The sequence below is a fragment of the Neofelis nebulosa genome, chromosome 7, assembly GCF_028018385.1.
Source record: "Neofelis nebulosa isolate mNeoNeb1 chromosome 7, mNeoNeb1.pri, whole genome shotgun sequence".
Classification (NCBI taxonomy): Eukaryota; Metazoa; Chordata; class Mammalia; order Carnivora; family Felidae; genus Neofelis; species Neofelis nebulosa.
The window spans coordinates 60,899,490-60,919,733 of NC_080788.1; the positions used below are offsets into that span (position 1 = coordinate 60,899,490).

Here is a 20,244-nt window from a genome sequence, read left to right on the forward strand (position 1 = left end):
GAAGTACAGTTGGTGGGGTTTTTTGGCTTTTTTGTTTTTTGTTTTGTTTTTAGTAGGCTCCTCTCCCAGTGTGGAGCCCAACACAGTGCTTGAACTCATGACCCTGAGACAGTGTGCTTCTTCCCTTTCAATCATCATTCCATTTGTTTCTTTTTCTTGCCTTACTGCACTAGCTAAGACCGTCAGAACAATATTGAATAGGAGAGAACAAAGGAGAGAATGTCCTTGCCTATTCTTTATCTTTGGGAGAAAGTGTTCAGTGTATTATTGCAGATATTTTCTCTCAATCTGTGGCTTTCCTTTTCGTTTTATAAACTATGTGCTTTAAAATGCACTTTTAAATTTTATATAAATAATTTTTTGTACAGTTCTGTGAGTTTTGACATTTGCCAACATTTGTGTAACCATCACCATAACACAGGCATAGAACAATCCCATCGCACTCAAAAATTCTGTCATTTCTACTTTGTAGTATAAACCCCTGGCAAACCACTGTGCTGTCCTCCATCTTGGTAGTAGTTTTGCCTTTTCCACAATGTCATGTAAATGGAGTGATATAGGGCGCCTGCATGGCTCAGTCAGTTGAGCGTCTGACTCTTGATTTCAGCTCAGGTCATGATCCCAGGGTTGTGGGATTGAGGCCTATGTTGGGCTCCACATTGAGCATGGAGGTGGCTTAAGATTTTCTCTCTCTCTCTCCCTTTGCCCCTTTCTCCCACTTGTACTCTCTCTAAAATATAAATAAATAAATAAATAAATAAATAAATAAATAAATAAATAAATGGGATTATAAAGTACATAGCCTTTAGAAATTTTTAAATTAGTTTTTAGAATATAACTGAAGTGTGTACAAATACAAAATATGTATAAATGCCAGTTTTTACATAATTGTAAGACAAACATGGGATACTAATAAAGCCAGAAAACCAGCCCATTTCAAATGAGCAACATTCATTTAACTAGAAGGATGTTAACTGCAACTAAATTGTCAATATTGGGTTGATAGTAGAGAGCTGTGCACTCAACCTTTTGTTTCCCTTGCCTCTGTTCATTTAAGCTTGCTATTACTGAGTGGCATTAAAAACTGATTGGGCTGGGTTGGTTGGATGGTTTAGGGTAATCATACCTCATATTTAAGCCCAAATTGCCAGCAAGTAATCACCGAATGTCTTTTTTTTTTTTTTAATTTTTTTTTTTTCAACGTTTATTTATTTTTGGGACAGAGAGAGACAGAGCATGAACGGGGGAGGGGCAGAGAGAGAGGGAGACACAGAACCGGAAGCAGGCTCCAGGCTCTGAGCCATCAGCCCAGAGCCTGACGCGGGGCTCGAACTCACAGACCGTGAGATCGTGACCTGGCTGAAGTCGGACGCTTAACCGACTGCGCCACCCAGGCGCCCCCCGAATGTCTTTTTTAATGTAATTTCTTGGTGGTTGGAAAGCTATCTTGTTTGATTGAAGATAAGAATGAGATGATGGTGTTATTGAAACCTGCATATAGTGTCTGTGAAACCCACTTATTACGGGAATCAGGAATTTGGCACAGAGATGAGAGCTCTGCTCAGTTCACACAGATGCTCTATGAACATGGCCCTAACTGCTAAGAGGCAATCAATGCATAGCCTTTTGAACTTTACTGGTTTTATAAGAATACATTTTGACGTTGCACTTATTGATAACTTATTCCTTTTATTCCCGAGCAGTATTCATTCCATGGCTTGGCCATACCACAGTTTGTTTATAATTCACCAGTTGAAGGACAATTGGGTTATTTCTGGGTTTTGGCAACTTAAAACTCTTGTAACATTCATGTATAAGTTTTTGTATGAACATAAGTTTTCAATTCTTAGGTAGATAGCTAGAAGTTTGATTGCTGTGTTGTAAGGTAAGTGCATGTTTAACTATAAAACTGCCAAACTTTCATAAAGTGGTTATGCCAGTTTCAGTTCCTACTAGCATTTTCCTTTTCTGCCTTCTTGTTTATACCTGGTATTGTCAGTTTTTTATATTCTCTTTTACCTAAACCCAAATAAGTTGTGTAGGGGTTTCTCATTGTCATTTTAATTTGCATTTCCCTAATGATGTTGAGCATGTTTTCATGTACAAGTAAACATGGCAAATAAGCCATCTGTAGTAGTTTCTTTTGAAGAGCAGAAGGGTTTAAGTTTACTTTCGAGGAGTCTAATTAATCCATTTCCTTTTATGTTTAGTGCTTTTGGCGTTCTAAAAACTCTTTTCTACTCATTCATTTTGATCTCTCAGTAAATGTTACAATTCCTTACAACATTTAAACTAAGAATGTGGGGAATGCTTTGTCTGTACAGCCTCTGACTAGTATTAGAATTATCTTCAGAGATCAGGAGTTGCCCAGTCCAGAAGGGAAGGGTAATTCTCATCCACTGCAGCTGCTCTTTTTTTTTCCCCCCAGATATATGTGGTATGTGAGCAGCCACTTAATTTCCAAGGCTCTTTTTTTAATCCACTTTCCTTTTGTATTGGTAAGGGATAAAATAAGAATATATCGTAAATCAGCCTCTCTGAAATTTCAGAATTGTGCTATTATTTGTACCCCTACATCTTTAAGAAGAAACTTGTAACCAAGTGTAATTTTTGTTTTCTTTCAGTGGTGGGATCAGCAAGTTGACTTTTATACTACTTTTTTGCACCATTTGGCACAGTTGGTGCCAGAAATTTATTCTGCTGAAATGGACCCAGACTTGGAAAAGCAGGAGGAGAGTATACAAACGTCTATATTTACTCCACTGGAATGGTACTTATTTGGAGAAGATCCGGATATTTGCTTAGAGAAATTGAAGCACAGTGGAGCATTTCAACTCTGTGGGAAGGTTTTCAAAAGTGGAGAGACAACGTACTCTTGTAGGTAAGAATTAGAAATTTGTAGGATTAGTTAACTTCAGTCTTGGTATTTTGTACTTATTTTATGATGTATTTTTAAAAATTTATTACTATTTATAGTATAATCCTACTTAATTAACTTCCTTTTATTACGCACTTATAGGTCGGTTTTTGCTTGTACAGCTTGTTTTTGAACATATGACTTAAATAGTTGTCTCACTTTCCTGTTCTCTAAAAGTATATAACGGATAGATTTTTATCTTGCTTTTAATGTAGTCCACATACTCTTAATATGAAACCCTGGGGCCAGTGTATTTCTGAATTCTGAACTCTTCTCCAGCAGAGTTAGGGCAGGATCCTATCATCAAACATAGCATTTCTGTAAGAAATCTATGAATATTCACAGCAAACGGTATAGTCTTCACATCATTTCACGTCATTTTTTTCTACCAAGTGAGATTTGGTATCGGGATTGTGGACCTATAGCAACAGTTGGAATTAAGTTGAGTAGAAAAGGCCAGTGGTAGGGAAACTAAAAGCAGCCTTAGGGTTTTTGCCCTTTGTGAGAGTAGTTGCCTTACAAATCATGGTAGCACAGGGGCGCCTGGGTGGCTCAGTCAGTTAAGCGTCCGACTTCAGCTCAGGTCATGATCTCATGGTCCATGAGTTCGAGCCCCGCGTTGGGCTCTGTGCTGACAGCTCAGAGCCTGGAGCCTGTTTCAGATTCTGTGTCTCCCTCTCTCTGACCCTCCCCTGTTCATGCTCTGTCTCTCACTGTCTCAAAAATAAATAAACGTTAAAAAAAAAAACAAAAAAACAAAAAACAAAAACAGCAAACAAATCATGGTAGCACAGAGAACGGTTTTACTCCCTGCTTCTGCCTGAAGCTTTCATCTTTTAGATCTTAGTTGCACTTTAGTTTTAGTGAGTTTTTTCCCTTTACTAGAGGTAGTTTAGGTTAGGAGTGAATTTTTAGACTTCATAAATTCAGAGAATTGGCTTTTACTTCCTATAATTCTAGGTTTGACTGGTTTATGTGTAGTTAATAGTTGTTTAGAACATAGTATCATTACCCTATTCTTTTCTTAGGAAAAAAGTCAGCTTTTATATTTTGTGTACTATTTTGCTACATAGGTAGTAAGGTTTATCTTCTTACATAAATTTTAGCTGAAGCCTAGTCTGTTTCAGCTAAAGCACAGTAGACATTTGTAGATCTCGTGTCTCCAAAAGTGTCATGGAAACATTTTTAATTGTCACAACTGGGGAAATGGTAACGGCATCTAGTGGCTAGAGGCCAAGATTGACACTTAAGCATCCTGCAGTGTGCAGGACAGTCTCCTCTATTCCCAGCAAATAATTATCCAGTTCAGAATGTCAGTACTGCTGAGGTTGAGAAAATTTGCTCTAAATTGGACAGTAGATAATGTATGCTTTCGAGAGTATTATTAGGCTATCTTTATTTCCTATTAGCCTTTAAAATCATTTTTAAAACAGGGGTGCCTGGGTGGCTCAGTTGGTTAAGCATCTGACTGAAATTCAGGTTATGATCTCGTGGTTCATGAGTTCAAGCCCTGCATAGGCTCTGTCCTGAGAGATTCTGTGTCTCCCTCTTTCTCTGCCCCTCCCCTGCTCACGCTCTGTCTCTTTCTCAAAAATAAACATTAAAAAAAATATATATATATACATATATATATAATTTTTAAAACTTTCCAATTCCATCTCTTCCACTCTTCTAAATCAGTATTTTAAAAATTAATTTTGCACTTTTCACCAATTTATGTTGCTTCTAATGTTTCCCTGAAAAATGTTAAATAAGATTTATGTGCATTTTAGGAGTTATTAGGGAAGAGATTAGGAGAGATTGAATTTTTTTTTCATTCATTCAGTAAATATTAATTGAATACCTACCATGTGCCTGGCACTATTCTGGGTGCTTAGCACATATCATTCATAAACACAGTCATAAACATTCCTGCCCTTAGGCTGCTTCTATTCCATTTTTTTTCTTCTTCTTTTTTTTTTTTTAAATTTTTTTTTTTCAACGTTTTTTATTTATTTTTGGGACAGAGAGAGACAGAGCATGAACGGGGGAGGGGCAGAGAGAGAGGGAGACACAGAATCGGAAACAGGCTCCAGGCTCTGAGCCATCAGCCCAGAGCCTGACGCGGGGCTCGAACTCACGGACCGCGAGATCGTGACCTGGCTGAAGTCTGACGCTTAACTGACTGCGCCACCCAGGCGCCCCTTTTCTTCTTTTTTTACAAAAAAATTTAATGTTTATTTTTGAGAGAGAGAGAGTGCTAACGGGGGAGGGACACATGGAGAGGGAGACACAGAATCCTTAGCAGGCTTCAGGCTCTGAGCTGTCAGCACAGAGCCTGATGCGGGGCTTGAACTCAAAGACCCCAAGATTGTGACCTGAGCCGAAGTTGGATGCTTAACCGACAGAGCCACCCAGGCACCCCAGGCTGCTTGCATTCTAATGAATTTTGTCTTTATTCAAGCCTCATTTACCAGTGACCAATCAGTGTTTGTAAAAATATGTTTTTAAATACAGTAGGGTAAGATGATGACAGATAATGGGAAAAAAAGTTAATCATTTTTCACAAAACTAATCTTGAATTGCAACTTAACAGTCTGAAACCAGCTAAAAGCTCAAAATAATGAGGTTGATTTAAGAGGCAAAAACCAAACATCCAAACTTACATATTCAAATATGGCTCAAGTTATTTGGAATTCAGTTTTTGAGACATTTTCATATTCAGTTCATGTACCACACGGGAAACTCTTTCACATTATATTATAGTCATATCTTAAGCATCATTGACGTCTTCTGAATTTTGGAATCTAATTCTCAATCTTTTTCAGGGACTGTGCAATTGACCCAACATGTGTACTCTGTATGGACTGCTTCCAGAATAGTGTTCATAAAAATCATCGTTACAAGGTATGAAAATAGATCCATAAAATCTCTAGATTAGCAGGAACCTGGTGGCCATCTGGTCCAAATACCTGACCAGTACTTGAATTCCTGCTATAATAGTTCTGATAACTGAACCTTTAGCTTTGGTTAAATATCACATAATATCACTTCAAGATGCAGCCCTTTGTAATTTTTTGTGAGATAGGTCATTTTTATACAAATGATTGTATAAACCATATGAACCCCTTAAAGAACTGTGAAGCAAACACCTGCGTAACCACTGCTTAGGTCAAGAATAAGGTGTTGCCAGCTCTCAAAGGCCTCCCATTTGTCCCTTCTCTCCCCCCTTGTGATAACCTTTCTCCTTTCTTCTCTCTTGTGTGATAATCTTTATTTCTTTTTTAACTTATCACCAAATCACACTGAATAATTTTGTTTTTGAACTTGATATAGATGGAGTCATGCTGTATCTTTTTCTTATTGAATAACTTCTTTCACCCAGTGTTATATATATAGCTGTAGTTTGTCCACTGACCTTTATGGTGTTCAATAATCCATGTTGTCCTTACTCATTGTACTGTATATGGATATGTAGATTGTTTCCAGTTTGGGGCTATCATGAGCAATTTTGCTATGAACATTCCTATTTGTGTATTTTGTACACATGTACAGTAGTTTCTCTAAGATATATATCTGGAATAGAATGCTGAATTCTAGGGGATATGAATCTTCTTTAGTTGTAATAAATAGTGTCACATTGTTATCCAAAGTAGTCATACCAATTTATGGGCTCTCCAGCAGTATGTGAGAGTTCCCATTGCTGCACATACTTGCAAGATTTGGTGTTGTCACTCATTTTAATTTTAGTCAATCTAGTGGGTATTTAATAGTATCAAATAGTGGTCTTAATTTTCATAATCACTAACGAGGTTGAGAACTTTTTCCTTTCCTTTTACATCATTAGACAGCTTTGTTATTCTGAGCTGAAATGTATTTCTCAAATAATTGTATTGGTTGTATATTCTGGGCTTAGACAGATGTTGATGTTATTGATGTTTTTTTTTTTTTAACATCCTGTTAAACATGCCTAAAGTCTGTGTAAGTGTATATAACATCTCAAAGTTAGGTCTGTGCCCTCCATAGAATTCAAAGTGCTGTTCAGGTAATTAGACTGGCCTCAACATTACTACTTCTATTTCAGGAAGTGATGGGCCATAGGCATAGATTATGGGTATTATTGTGCACAAGAAAAAATGGATTGAGGAACCTATGATATAGTATGGTTAAAATGTTTTCCCAAGATTGGAAAGCTAATCACTGATGAGATTTAAAAAAAATTTTTTTTTTTAACGTTCATTTATTTTTTAGACAGAGAGAGACAGAGCATGAACGGGGGAGGGTCAGAGAGAGGGAGACACAGAATCTGAAACAGGCTCCAGGCTCCTAGCTGTCAGCACAGAGCCCGACGCGGGGCTTGAACTCACGGACCGTGAGATCATGACCTGAGCCAAAGTCGGCCGCTTAACCGACTGAGCCACCCAGGCGCCCCAAGATTTTTAAAGTTAAGCATTGGTTAAATTCTTTTTTTTTTTTTAATTAAAAAAAAATGTTTATTTATTTTTGAGAGAGAGACAGAACACATGAGCAGGAGAGGAGCAGCGAGAGAGGGAGACACAGAATCTGAAGCAGGCTCAAGGCTCTGAGTGGTCAGCACAGAGCCCAATGCGAGGCTCGAACCCATGAACCATGAAATCATGACCTAAGCCAATGTCGGATGTTTAACCGACTGAGCCTCCCAGGCACCCCAAGCATTGGTTATATTCTGTATTTCCTAGTCAGCTTCACTAATTATAGTATTTCTTATGTTGGAGAACCAAAGAAAGAATGCCAGTAGTAGAGACAGGAGGAAGTTGTTAATTTCTTCCCATTTTTACTCTAGGAGACTAATGGGGAGAGATAGTAAAGGCTCAAGATCAAAGTTTTCCAGTTCCTTAGATTTAAAGACTTCTAACCCTATGCTTTCTAAGCTTTGGGAGTTTGTGGGTCAGTACAATTTCCAAAAACAATGGATATGACATAGGGTTTTCAAATTTTTCTTTGGCCAAGTAAGTTCAATTTTAATTTTAAAAAAGACACATGAACAGCAACCAAATATACCTGCCATCTTATATCATTTTATAAAGGAAAAGATATTTTAATTCCAAGAAAGTAGGATAATCCCAGTATAAAGACTAGTTCTTTAAACTGCATACATGTAGGGGCACCTGGGTGGCTCAGTTGGTTGAGTGTCTGACTTTTGCTTTTGGCTTGGGTCTTGACCCCATGGTCATGGGATTGGGCCCCATGTTGGGCTCTGTCTGTGCTAACAGCATTGACCTTGCTTGGGATTCTCTCTCTCCCCCTCTGACCATCTCCCCTGCTTGTGCCACTCTCTCTCTCTAAAAATAAAAATTAAAACAAAAAAACAAAAGGCTGCATACATGTAGCTCTGTGAAAGAGCTCACTACAGTTTTTCCTGTACTGGTTTTTCTGTGGACTGATACACACCTATTTGTTAAATTTTGGGAACCTTTCACTAAGCTACCTTCAAGTTTTTAAAGCTAACCAGTTTATATTGCTACTGCAAAGCACTCTTTTATGGAGCATACTTAGGTTTACTATCTTGAGGTCTTTCAGAACTCTTCTTACAGAGGGTGCTTACATGGCTTACTCATGAATCTTTGGGTCATCAGAAGGATGGGCTATTTTGTGACTAATATAAGATTATGTCTGTAAGCTTTAAAGAATATTACCCATCAAAAGTGAGTGTGAAGAGAACACTTTTGATGAGAGAATAAGTTGGTGAGATTTTTAAAGAAAAGCAAGGGAATGACTAATAAACATAATTCAGGTGAGTAAGAGGATGGGACTCTGGATTATTATACACAGGCAGCTTCAACAGTAGTAATACTTTTTTGGGTTGGGTGCTGGGTTCATGGGTATTCATCTCATTCTTATATTTTGTAACTTATCTATACACTGTGTATACTTTTTTGTATAATAAAACACTTCATAAAAGAAAAAAAAATGAAGCCATTAAAAAAAAAAGATCAGAAGAATTAAGAAAGGATATGTGTTGCTTCAGAGAAGAGGAAAAAGAGTAATGACGGGACAGACTGAAGATTGAACACTATGAAGACAGGACCAAGAAAAACCTTTAATGGTAGAATAGTCCCAAACAACCTGAAAACAAGAAAATAACAAAGTTGAAATTTGAGCTATTTGTTCTACTGTGTGTAATGTGACCCTTCGTGATTTCTAGGTTCTCTGCAGTTTACCTCTTCAGAAAACCTTCAGTAAATAAATAAAATCTTAGGATGTAATATATAACATGGTGACTATAATTGATAACACCATATTTTTTAGTTGAAATTTGCTAAAAGAGTAGCGTTTAAATGTGCACACCCAAAAAAAGTGTGTATAAAAAGAGAGAACATACTGCATTACTGGTTTTTAAAAACACCTAAAAGCTAATCTCTGCATTTTCTCCTCAAAATAAAAAAGCACCCACTGTTAAAGATTATCTAAAAACTTTGTTCTTCTTTCTTCCTTTCTTTCTTCCTTTCTCCTTTCCTTCCCTTTCCCTTTCCCTTTCCCTTTCCCTTTCCCTTTCCCTTTCCTTTCCCTTTCCTGAGTGAGCCAGGGAGGGGCATGGGGCGCCTGGGTGGCGCAGTTGGTTAAGCGTCCGACTTCAGCCAGGTCACGATCTCGCGGTCCGTGAGTTCGAGCCCCGCGTCAGGCTCTGGGCTGATGGCTTGGAGCCTGGAGCCTGTTTCCGATTCTGTGTCTCCCTCTCTCTCTGCCCCTCCCCCGTTCATGCTCTGTCTCTCTCTGTCCCAAAAATAAATTAAAAAAAAAACAAAGAGTGAGCCAGGGAGGGGCAGAAAGAATCCAAAGCAGTCTGGGTGCTGTCAGCACAGAGCCTAAGATGGGGCTCAATATTGCCCCATGATACCACGACCTGCACAGAAATCAAGAGTCAGATGCTCAACCAACTGAGCACCCCTAAAGATTATTATTTTTTTTTTAGCTTTCCAAGGGTTAATAGTGATCTGATTTTTGTGACTTGCTCAGTTTTTAATATTTTCAGTATTAATTCACTTCCAAATTGGCACCAATTGTCTAAATCTCCTCCAAGACATTCTTTTTTTTTTTTTAAATATGTATTTTTGAGAAAGAGAGTGTGAGTGGGGGAGGGGCAGAGAGAGGGAGACACAGAATCCAAAGCAGTCTTCAGGCTCTGAGCTGTCAGCCAGAGCCCAATGCAGGGCTCGAACCCACGAACCGTGAGATCTTGACCTGAGCCGAAGTCGGACGCTCAACCGACTGAGCCACCCAGGCACCCCAAGATTATTTTTAGCGTAGATAAATGTTTCCTTTATCTAAAATGAGGAAAGTGAGTTACAAAAAACAATATATAGGCATACCTCATTTTATTGCATTTCACCTAATTATGCTTTGCAGGCTGTGTTTTTTACAATTGAAGGTTTGTGGCAACCCTGAGTCAAATAAGTGTTGGTACCATTTTTCCAACAGCATTTCCTCGCTCCATGTCTCTGTGTCACATTTTGGTAATTCTTGCAGTATTTCAGACTTTTTCACTATTATTATACTTGTTATGGTGGTCAATGATATTTGGTGTTGTAATTGTTTTTGGCGCTGTCATGAACTGCACCCATGTAAAATGGCAAACTTAACTGATACAGGTGTGTGTGTTCTGACTGCGCCATTCACTGGCCATTTCTCCATCTCCCTCACTCTACTCAGGCCTACCTATTCCCTGAGATTCAAATGTATTGAAATCATGCCAGTTAATAACCCTGCAGTGACCTCTAAGTGTTCAAGTGAAAGGAATAATCACGTGTTTCTCATGTTAAATCAAAAGCTAGAAATGATTAAGCTTAGTTGGGAAGGTATGTTTAAAGCTGAGTTGGGGTGAAAGCCGATTTGCTAAGTGTGCTAGTTTGCTAAGTTATGAAGACAAAGGAAGAGGTTTTATTTTTTTATTTTTTTAAATCTTTTTATTTATTTTTGAGACAGAGACTGAGCCTGAGCAGTAGAGGGGCAGAGAGAGAGGGAGACACAGAATCCCAAGCATGCTCCAGGCTCCGAGCTGTCAGTGCACAGCCCAACCCGGGGCTCGAACTCATGGACTGTGAGATCATGACCTGAGCTGAAGTCGGACACTTAACCGACTGAGCCACCCAGTCCCCCCCCCCCTTTTTTTTTTTTAATGTTTATTTATTTTGTGAGAGAGAGACAGGGTGAGCGGAGAAGAGGGTAAGGGAGAGAGAAAGGGAAACACGGAATCTAAAGTAGGCTCCGGGCTCTGAGCTTTCAGCACCGAGCTTGATGTGGGGCTCAAATTCAGATCTCAAGATTATGACCTGAGCCAAAGTCAGGCGCTTAACCCACTGAGGCATCCAGGTGCCCCGAGAAAGTCAAACAGCCTTATTGCTGTTATGGAGAAAATCTGAGTGTTCTGGATAGAAGATCAAATCAGCCACAGCATTCCCTTAAGCCAAAGCTTAATCCAATCCAGAGCAAGGCCCTAACTCTCTTCAGTTCTGTAAAGGATAATATAAAGTGCAAGGTGAAGCAGCAAGTGCTAATGTAGAAGCTGCAGCACATTATCCAGAAGATCTAGCTAAGATCATTAATGAAGGTGGGCTACACTCAACAACAGATTTGCAATGTAGACAGAATAGCCTTGTATTGGAAGAAGATGCCATCTAGAACTTTCATAGCTAGAAAGAAGTCAATGCCTGGCTTCAAGACTTCAAAGGACATACTGACTTTGTTGTTAGGGGCTAATGCAACTGATGTCTTAAAGTTGAACCCAGTGCTCATTTACATTTTTTTAATTTTGTTTATTTATTTAAAGTAATCTCTACATGCAACATGGGGCTCAAACTCATGACCCCAAGATCAAGAGTCACGTGCTCTTCTGATGGAGCCAGGCAGGCACCCCTACACTTCTGAAAATCCTAGAGCCCTTAAGAATTACACTAAATCTAGTTTGCCTATGCTCTATAAATGGAACAACAAAGCCTGGATGACAGTATATCTGTTTACAACATGGTTTACTTAATATGTTAAGCCAACTGCTGAGACCTATTGCTCAGAAAAAGATTCTTTTCAAAATATGACTGCTCATTGACAATGCACCTGGGTAACAAAGAGCTCTGATGGAGATGTACAATGAGATGAATGTTGTTTCATGCCTGCTAACACAACATCCATTCTGCAGCCCATAGATCAAGGAGTCATTTCAACTTGCAAGTCTTACTATTTAAGAAATACTATAGTCCTAAAGCTATTGTTGTTATAGATGGTAATTCCTCTGATGGATCTGGGAAAAGTTGAAAAGTTTATGGAAAGGATTCATCACTTTAGATGCCATTAAGAACATTCATGATTTCATGCGAAGAGCAAGAAACATGAACAGGAATTTGGAAAAAGTTGATTCTAACCATCATGGATGACTTTGAGCATTTCAGGACTTTGGTGGAGGAAGTTAACTGCAGATGTGGAAATAACAAGAGAACTAGTCTGTGAAGTGGAGGCTGAAGATGTGACTGAATTGCTGCAGTCTCATGATCAAACTGTAATTAATGGATGAGGAGTTGATTTTTGGTAAATGCGCAGAGAAAGTGGTTTCTTGAGATGGAATCTATTCCTGGTAAAGATTGTTGAAATGATGACAAAATATCCCGTAAACTTAGTTGATAAATTAGTAGCAGGGTTTGAGAGGATTGACTTCAATTTTGAAAGAAGTTCTAGTGTAGATAAAACATCAAACAGCATTGCGTGGAACAGAGGAATTGTTCATGAAAGAAAGAGTCTATCAGTGTGGCATACTTCATTGTTGTCTTATTTTAAGAACGTGACACAGCCACTCCTTCTTCAGCAAACACCATCCTGATCAGTCAGCAGCCATCAACATCAGGGTAAGATCCTCCACCTGCAAAAAGATTACAATTCACTGAAAGTTTAGATGATGGTTAGCATTTTTAACAATAAAGTATTTTTATATTAAGGTATGTATATCATATTTTAGACATAATGACACTTAAAAACTTAGACAATAGACTACAGTGTAGTATAAAGTTTATTTATTTTGAGGAGAGAGCATGTGTGTGAGCAGGAGAGGGACAGAAAGAGGGAAAGGGAGAGAGAGAGAACCCCAAGCAGGCTCCACACTGTCGGTGCGCATGAAGCCTGATGCAGGGCTTGAACTCACGAACCATGAGATCATGATGTGTGCTGACATCAATAGTTGGATGCTCAACCGAGACACCCAAGAGCCCCTCTCATGGTATACTTTTATATGGAAAAAGCAAAATATGTAAAATTATGCATTCGATTTTTGGTGTTTCTTTTAAAACATATTGTGTATATAATATTTAACCATAATTTATTTGAACTATTATTGGGGGAATGTAATTAGGATTCAGTTTCTTTTTTTAATGATAAGCATTGCATTGTTGCTATAAACATCTTTATGTGTGAATCACTTTTCTATATGTCGGATTATTTTCTTAGGATAAGTTCTCAGAAGTGGAATTATTGGATTAAAAAATAAAGACATTTCAGAAAATAAAAAAAAACAAGCCACAGACTAGATGAAAGTCTTTGCAATACACGTATGTGGTAAAGGAGTGGTATCCAAAACATACAAAGTACTCTTAAATAATAAGAAGGTGAACAACACATTTAAAAAACGGGCAAAAGATCTGAAACAAACTTTACCAAGAAAATATATAAATGGCCAATGAGTACATGAAAAATGCTCACCATCATATGTTATTAAATTAAAACAAAAATGAAGTACCACTCCACACATATTAGAATGGCCCAAATCCAGCATCAAATGCTGATGAGTATGGGAGCAACAGAAACTCTTATTCATTGCTAGGGAAAATGCAGAATAGTACTTTGGAAGACAGTTTGGCAGTTTCTTATAGAAGAATACTGGGGTGCCTGGGTGACTCAGTTGGTTGAGCATCCAGCTCTTGATTTCAGCTGGGTCATTGTATCCTGGTTCATGGGATCAAGCCTCGTGTAGGGCTGCCAGTGGGCTGTGTGCTGGTAGTGCAGAACCTGCTTGGAATTTTCTCTCTCTCTCTCTCTCTCTCTCTCTCTCTCTCTCTCTCTCTCTCTCTGCTCCTGCCTTGATCTCACATGTGTGCTTTCTCTCTCTCAAAATACATAAACTAAAAAAAAAAAAAAAAAAAGGAGCAGTTGGGTGGCTCAGTCAGTTAAGCATCCAACTCTCAATTTCAGCTCAGGTCACTTTCTCACGGTTTATGAGTTCACGTCCCACATTGGGCTCTGTGCTGACCTCACAGAGCCTGTCTCGGATTCTCTGTCTCCCTCTCTCTGCCCCTCACTCACTTGGTCTCTCCTAAAAATAAATAAACATTAAAAAATAATAAAAATAAATAAATAAACATACTGTAACCATACAATCCAGGAGTTGTGTTCCTTGATATTTACCCAAATAAACTGAAAACTTATGTCCATACAAAAAAGTGCACAAGAATGATTATAGCAGCTTTATTCATATTTGCCAAAATTTGGAAGCATCCAAGATGTCCATAATAGATGAATGGATAAACCAACTTTGGTATACCAATACAATGGAATATCCTTCAGTGATAAAAAGAAATGAGCTACTAAAAGAGAGGGCAAGACCCTAAATGCATATTACAAAGTGAAAGAAGCCACTGTGCAAGGCTATATACTGTGTGATTCCAGCTGTATCACATTCTGGGAAAGGCAACACTGTGGAGGCTGTAAAAAGATTCGCTATTCCCAGGGCCTGGGAGATGATGGTGGAAGGGATGGAGGAATGAATAGGTGGAGCACAGAGGGGGTGTTTATTCTGTGTGATACTGTAGTGGTATATACATGTCATTATTAATTTGTTAGAACCACAAAAGTGTATAACACAGAGAACCCTAATGTGAATTATGGACTCTAGTTAATAATAATGTATCAAAAAATAATGTGTCAACTTTGACTTCTCAGTTGCAACAAATGTACCACTCTAAGGCAAGCTGTCAATAGTAGGGGAAACTGTGTGGTCAGGGGAAGAAGGAATATATGGGAACTCGGTATTTATTGCTTAATGTTTCTTTAAACTTACAACTGTTGTAAAAAACAAAAAAGGTTCTTAGTATATTTTGCCTAATTGCTTCAGGAAAGAATTTTACTGAATGTGTTACAAGTAGTGGTACAGAAACCTTCAGAACCTGCAAAAACCTTTAATCCTTTAAACAGAAAATTTTCAAACTGAACCCAGCTTAAAAAAATGTTTTCCCAGTTTTATTGAACTGTATTTTTTTTTTTATTTAATGTTCCTCTTTGTTTATGTTGGAATGGTGGCTACTTAACTTTGCCATATTCCTGGATAATAGGAACAAGGTCTTTGTTTATTTTGCCACCATCCTTGCTGAAAGGACAGGGTCGTTGGTTTGATAAGTACATTAAATTCTAAGAAGCAAAGATCACAATAATGTAACTTTGATCGAATAAAACCAAAATAGTGGCTGAGTTCATCTAACTAGGGTCTTTTTGTATCTTGGAAGCTGATAACAAACCAGGCCAGCTTATAACCGGTATCATTTTATTGAACACATTCCAGAGTCAATTAGAATAAATATGGGGAAGAAAACAAAGCCCACTACCTGTCTTCTTTTTCCGTGTCCCCTTCCTGTGTATGTCTCTGTCTTCATTTGCTAAATTGCAATGATACATTTATGTACCCTTCATCCCCATCTGACCATAAGCTCTCCAGAACAAGGCCCAGGTCTCATGTACTTTGTACCTTTGTGTCTTTCGTAGTACCTGGGACATAAATGCTTTCAACAAATGTTTCTTGAAATGTTAGGATCCAAAGGACTAACACTAAGGATCCATAGACCTGATGTCTAACATTTAATTATAAAAATAAATCGGGGTGGAGGGGCGCCTGGGTGGCTCAGTCATTTGAGCATCTGACTCTTGGTTTCAGTGCAGGTCATCTCACTATTCATGAGTTCGAGCCTTTACTTTTGACTTGTTCTTAACTCTGCAATTAAATTTTTAAAATGTTCGCCCTCTATTCTTTTTCTAAAGTCTTCCTAGTCACCTCTTGGTCAGATGAAGCCCATCCTCTAGGGTTTGCTGAACTAAAGTTTGTGGGTTAAATCTGATTTGCTACCAGTTTTGTATGGCCTACAAGCTAAGTATGTTTTTATATCTCTAGATGGCTGGGAAAAAGATAAGAAAAATAATATTTTGTGATACATGAAAATTATGTGAAATTAAAAGTCCTATTTCATGGTACATAAAAATTATATAAAAATAAAATTCTGGTGCCCATAAATAAAGTTTTATTGGAACATAGCAATGCTTATTTATTTATTTGTTGTCTATGGCTACTTCTGCACTACAGCAGTAGAACTGAGTAATTCAGCAGAGACTGTATGACTTGCAAAGCCTAACATATTCACATATTCATGTCTGTTTCTTTATACATAAAGCTCCGGAACGCTCTTCAAGTAGATTCCTCAGGAAGGGTGCATATATACAGTATTCCCTAAGTGATGACACATTCAAAATTCTATTTTTATAGCTTGGTTGGAGACCGTATCCTTGGTTTGCATTTTCTTTGCTTGAAAACAGAGCCTTGCTGTTGTCTTGTTTTACATGTTGCTATTGAGAAGCCTGTTATCAGTCTAGTTTTCTTGCTATTATGTTATTTCATCTTTTTGCCAGAAGGCCTCAGGACTTTTATCTTTAAAGTCTAGCAATTTTAGGGGCACCCGGGTGACTCAGTTGATTAATTGTCCAACTTCAGCTCAGGTCATGATTTTGCAGTTTGTGGGTTCAAGCCCCGGGTCGGGCTGTGTGCTGACAGCTCAGAGCCTGGAGCCTGCTTTGGATTCTGTGTGTGTCTCTCTCTCTCTGCCTCTCTCCCGCTCATGCCCTATCTATCACTCTCTCTCTCTCTCTCAAAAATAAACATTAAAAAATAAAAATAAATTCTAACAATTTTAGTAGGATATACTTCAGAGTTGATGATACTGGGTTGAGTTTTAGTTATTCATGAGTGCTTTCAGTGTTTAGATTTAAGTCTTTTATTTTCAGGAAGTTTCCTTAGATTACAATGGGGGTTTCTGTTTTTGTGTTTTGAGAGAGAGAGAGAGCATGAACAGGGGAAGGGCTGAGGGAGAGAAAGAATCTTAAGCAGGCTCCACACGGAACACAGAGGAGCCCAATGTGGGACTCCATCTCACAACTGAGATAATGACCTGAGCTGAAATCAAGAGTGGGATGCCTAACCAACTGAGCCACCTGGGCGCCCCAGATTATAGTTTTAAATAACAGCTCTATTCCATTGTTTAGATTTTCTTCTTTTGTGACTCCATTTATACTTAGCTTGGCTCTTTTATGTCTATCTTCTGTTGCAACCACTTTCTCTCTGACCCTGTATGTCTTTGCTTCATTGCATTATCATTTCTTGATTATTTTCCTGCTTGTTTCAATGCTGTTTATTTTTCATTTGAGTCTTTTGTCTTGGATACCTTGTAATTTAGAATTCACTTCAAGTAGGATTTTCTAGTTTTCTGCTATTTTTTTCCCCGAGTTCAGTCAAGTCTCATATTCCTTTTGTGTCCATGTCTGATCTTAGTTTCTGTATTTCTAATTAAAGGTGCTTTAATCCGATTAAAGGCTTTCATATCCAGCAAATGTTTGTTAGAGGCATGTAATTAAGTTTAGAGCATTACATTACAGTTTTCTTCAGTTTTGTGGTTGGGCTTTGGCTCTGACTGCATTTTTTGCCTTTCTTTTTTGGTAATAGTTTTGTATATATATTTAAAATTTTTTTAATGTTTGCTTTTGAGAGAGAGAGAGAGAGAAAGAGAGAGAGAGAGTGGGGGGGGGAGGGGCAGAGAGAGAGGGAGGCACAGAATCCAAACCAGGCTCTAGGCTCTCAGCTGTCAGCACAGTGCCCAACATGGGGCTTGAACCCACAAACCACAAGATCATGACCTGAGCCGAAGGTGGACACTTAACTGACTGAGCCACCCAGGCACCCTGGTTATAGTTTTGAATGAATATGCTCTGTTTCTTCTTTTTCATTTCATGGACAGGGTTTACAAGTGCTGTTTTCTGTCAGTTCTGCCCTCTTCTGTGTAATTTCTTTTATAGATGATGTTGAGAGTAGAGGTGGGATGAGAGCATTTGGCATGTGTTGTTTCTCTCATTTCTGTAGGATCCTTAATTTTTCCTTCTTGTTTCCTTTTTTCATTTACTGGCAAATCTTTAAGGGCTTATCACCTTTTTTTCTGTATTTCATTTTCCTACAAAAGCAATGCTTCTCTGAGGTTGCTACTGCTGGTCCTACTCACTTTTGATCTCTTTGTCTGTGAAGGCACAAGTCTCAACCTGTGTTCAATAGTTGTTCCTCAGCACGATTTTGGGCATGATATTGTATGTGCTTCATCTAAGTCCTCTGTACCCATCTCTTCTCTTTCATGGAATCTCTTAAGCTCCTTTCTCGTCTGCATTTATAAGCTTGAAGTAATAGGCAACAGGAACTTTAATGGAACAAATCATTTGAAGATTGTGGCATTTATTTTTCATCTCTCAGTAATGCTGCGGACATGAGTCATGTGGTTTTAGTGCTTTCCTTGTTCATTGTATGTTTTGGAGGGGGGAATTTGGGGACAGATTCAAAATTAGGCCATTGTCATCATCCTCTATCTGGATTCACATATCTGCATTATTTTTTTGTTGTTTGCAGGAACCTTCAAAGGAAAAGGGTTGTAAAAAATTTAGGTACAATGGAACATCAAATAATTGTAAATATTGTATACATTTCTTCAACATATAAGTATTATTCTAATGAGTTTTAGAAGTGTGTTTAAGCAGAAAAATCTCATTACTCGAGCATTTTAGGTGTTGTATGGTGGTTTTTTTTTTTTTTGGCATACTCACAATCTGTTCTCCATTAGTACACAATTTTAAAAATTGTTATTTAAAAATTAGATGTTTCAAAGCATGTTTCAAAATTTTATCACTTTGAAGGCTCATTTTTGTTATGATTAAGTATTTAGATTATTTTCTTGTTTACCAAAATGGTTTTGGATATATTTTCTATTTCATTAAAGGCAAGTAAGGTTTAAGTATTGGGGAGTATTGAGTCATCTTTATCCTTTCTTGCTTTGTTAGATGTTTTGAAATCAAGACAAACTCATTTTTCATTTGTCAGATGCATACTTCTACTGGAGGGGGATTTTGTGACTGTGGAGACACAGAGGCATGGAAAACAGGCCCTTTTTGTATAATTCATGAACCTGGAAGAGTAGGTACAACAAAAGAGGTAAGGATATTATTTTTAAAAATTGCTAATTATTTTAAGCGCGGTACAATTAGATGGAGATAAATGTTATGTGTGTGGATTAAACTCAATTCCATTAAGAATCCTGAGTTTTATGTTCCAGTATTTAAATGTAAGGAGTTTTATTCCACTTTGTGTTCTTTATTTGTCTAAAGAAAGAGTGAATTTCTTGGTTCTATTTGTTAAGCAGTCAATTTGATAAGTAAGAATGAACAATATATAAGCCAAAAAGAGCAAATGGAACGGTAGAATTGACACATAACTTTAATAATGCTTTTCTTAAAGAAAAAAATAGTCAACAAATTGATTATCCATTATATATCCTAATCAAGAAAAAGTGGGCAAGCCCAGATACAGACAATTAGGAAGGAGAATGGGAAAATAACTATAGACCCATAGACAAAGAAGAAATTGAAAGGATTATAAAAGACTCTACACGACTGTGCAAATACATTTGAAGATGGATCATTTTATCAAATAATATACAATTTTATAATTTATTCAAACAAAGAGAAAACATAAACAGTTAATAACCATTGAAGAGATTCAGAATATAGTCTGTCACAAGAAAGTACTTCCCTAAAAAATGCTGTGTTCAAATGGTTTCACAGAGTAATCCTTTTCAAAACTGCAAGAAATAGTTTTAGTAGTCTTTAAACTGTTCCATGTAGTCCTATAGCAGTGAAGACCCTTAGCGCCCAGATTTTGATGTCTTTAAGTAGCATTACTCACTAAAAGAAATCAGGGCTTATAAAAATACCTGACCAGGTGAAAATACATTATCAGGGAATAGGTAAGCTTGTGAGGATGGGTTTGTATCAAAAGAATCTAGGATCTAACTTGAAAGAGCTGTCACTGATCTGAGTTGGGCAATTGGAGTATCAAAATAATACTAATAAGTAACTACTATAATTGAATGAATCAAAGTACATGAAAATTCATGAATTCCTAATAAAACTTATAGAGAGCTTAAATAAAAAAATAATGCTGCCAAGTCACTGGTTCATTGCTATGGTGATGGTTATTATATAAT

General features: G+C 37.6%; 1 protein-coding gene across 2 annotated transcripts in view; it reads left to right on the top strand.

Moving 5' to 3' along the window:
- Window positions 1-20,244, top strand: part of UBR1 (ubiquitin protein ligase E3 component n-recognin 1) — a 135,479-nt gene that overhangs the window by 17,544 nt on the left and 97,691 nt on the right. For both annotated transcript variants that reach the window (XR_009264190.1, XM_058737962.1), the window contains exons 2-4: window positions 2,625-2,881; window positions 5,725-5,803; window positions 19,083-19,193. Coding sequence is in view for 1 of the 2 variants with exons in the window: in XM_058737962.1 (XP_058593945.1) it covers window positions 2,625-2,881; window positions 5,725-5,803; window positions 19,083-19,193 (447 nt within the window). In the remaining variant the exon portion in view is untranslated. The remainder of the gene's footprint in view (window positions 1-2,624; window positions 2,882-5,724; window positions 5,804-19,082; window positions 19,194-20,244) is intronic.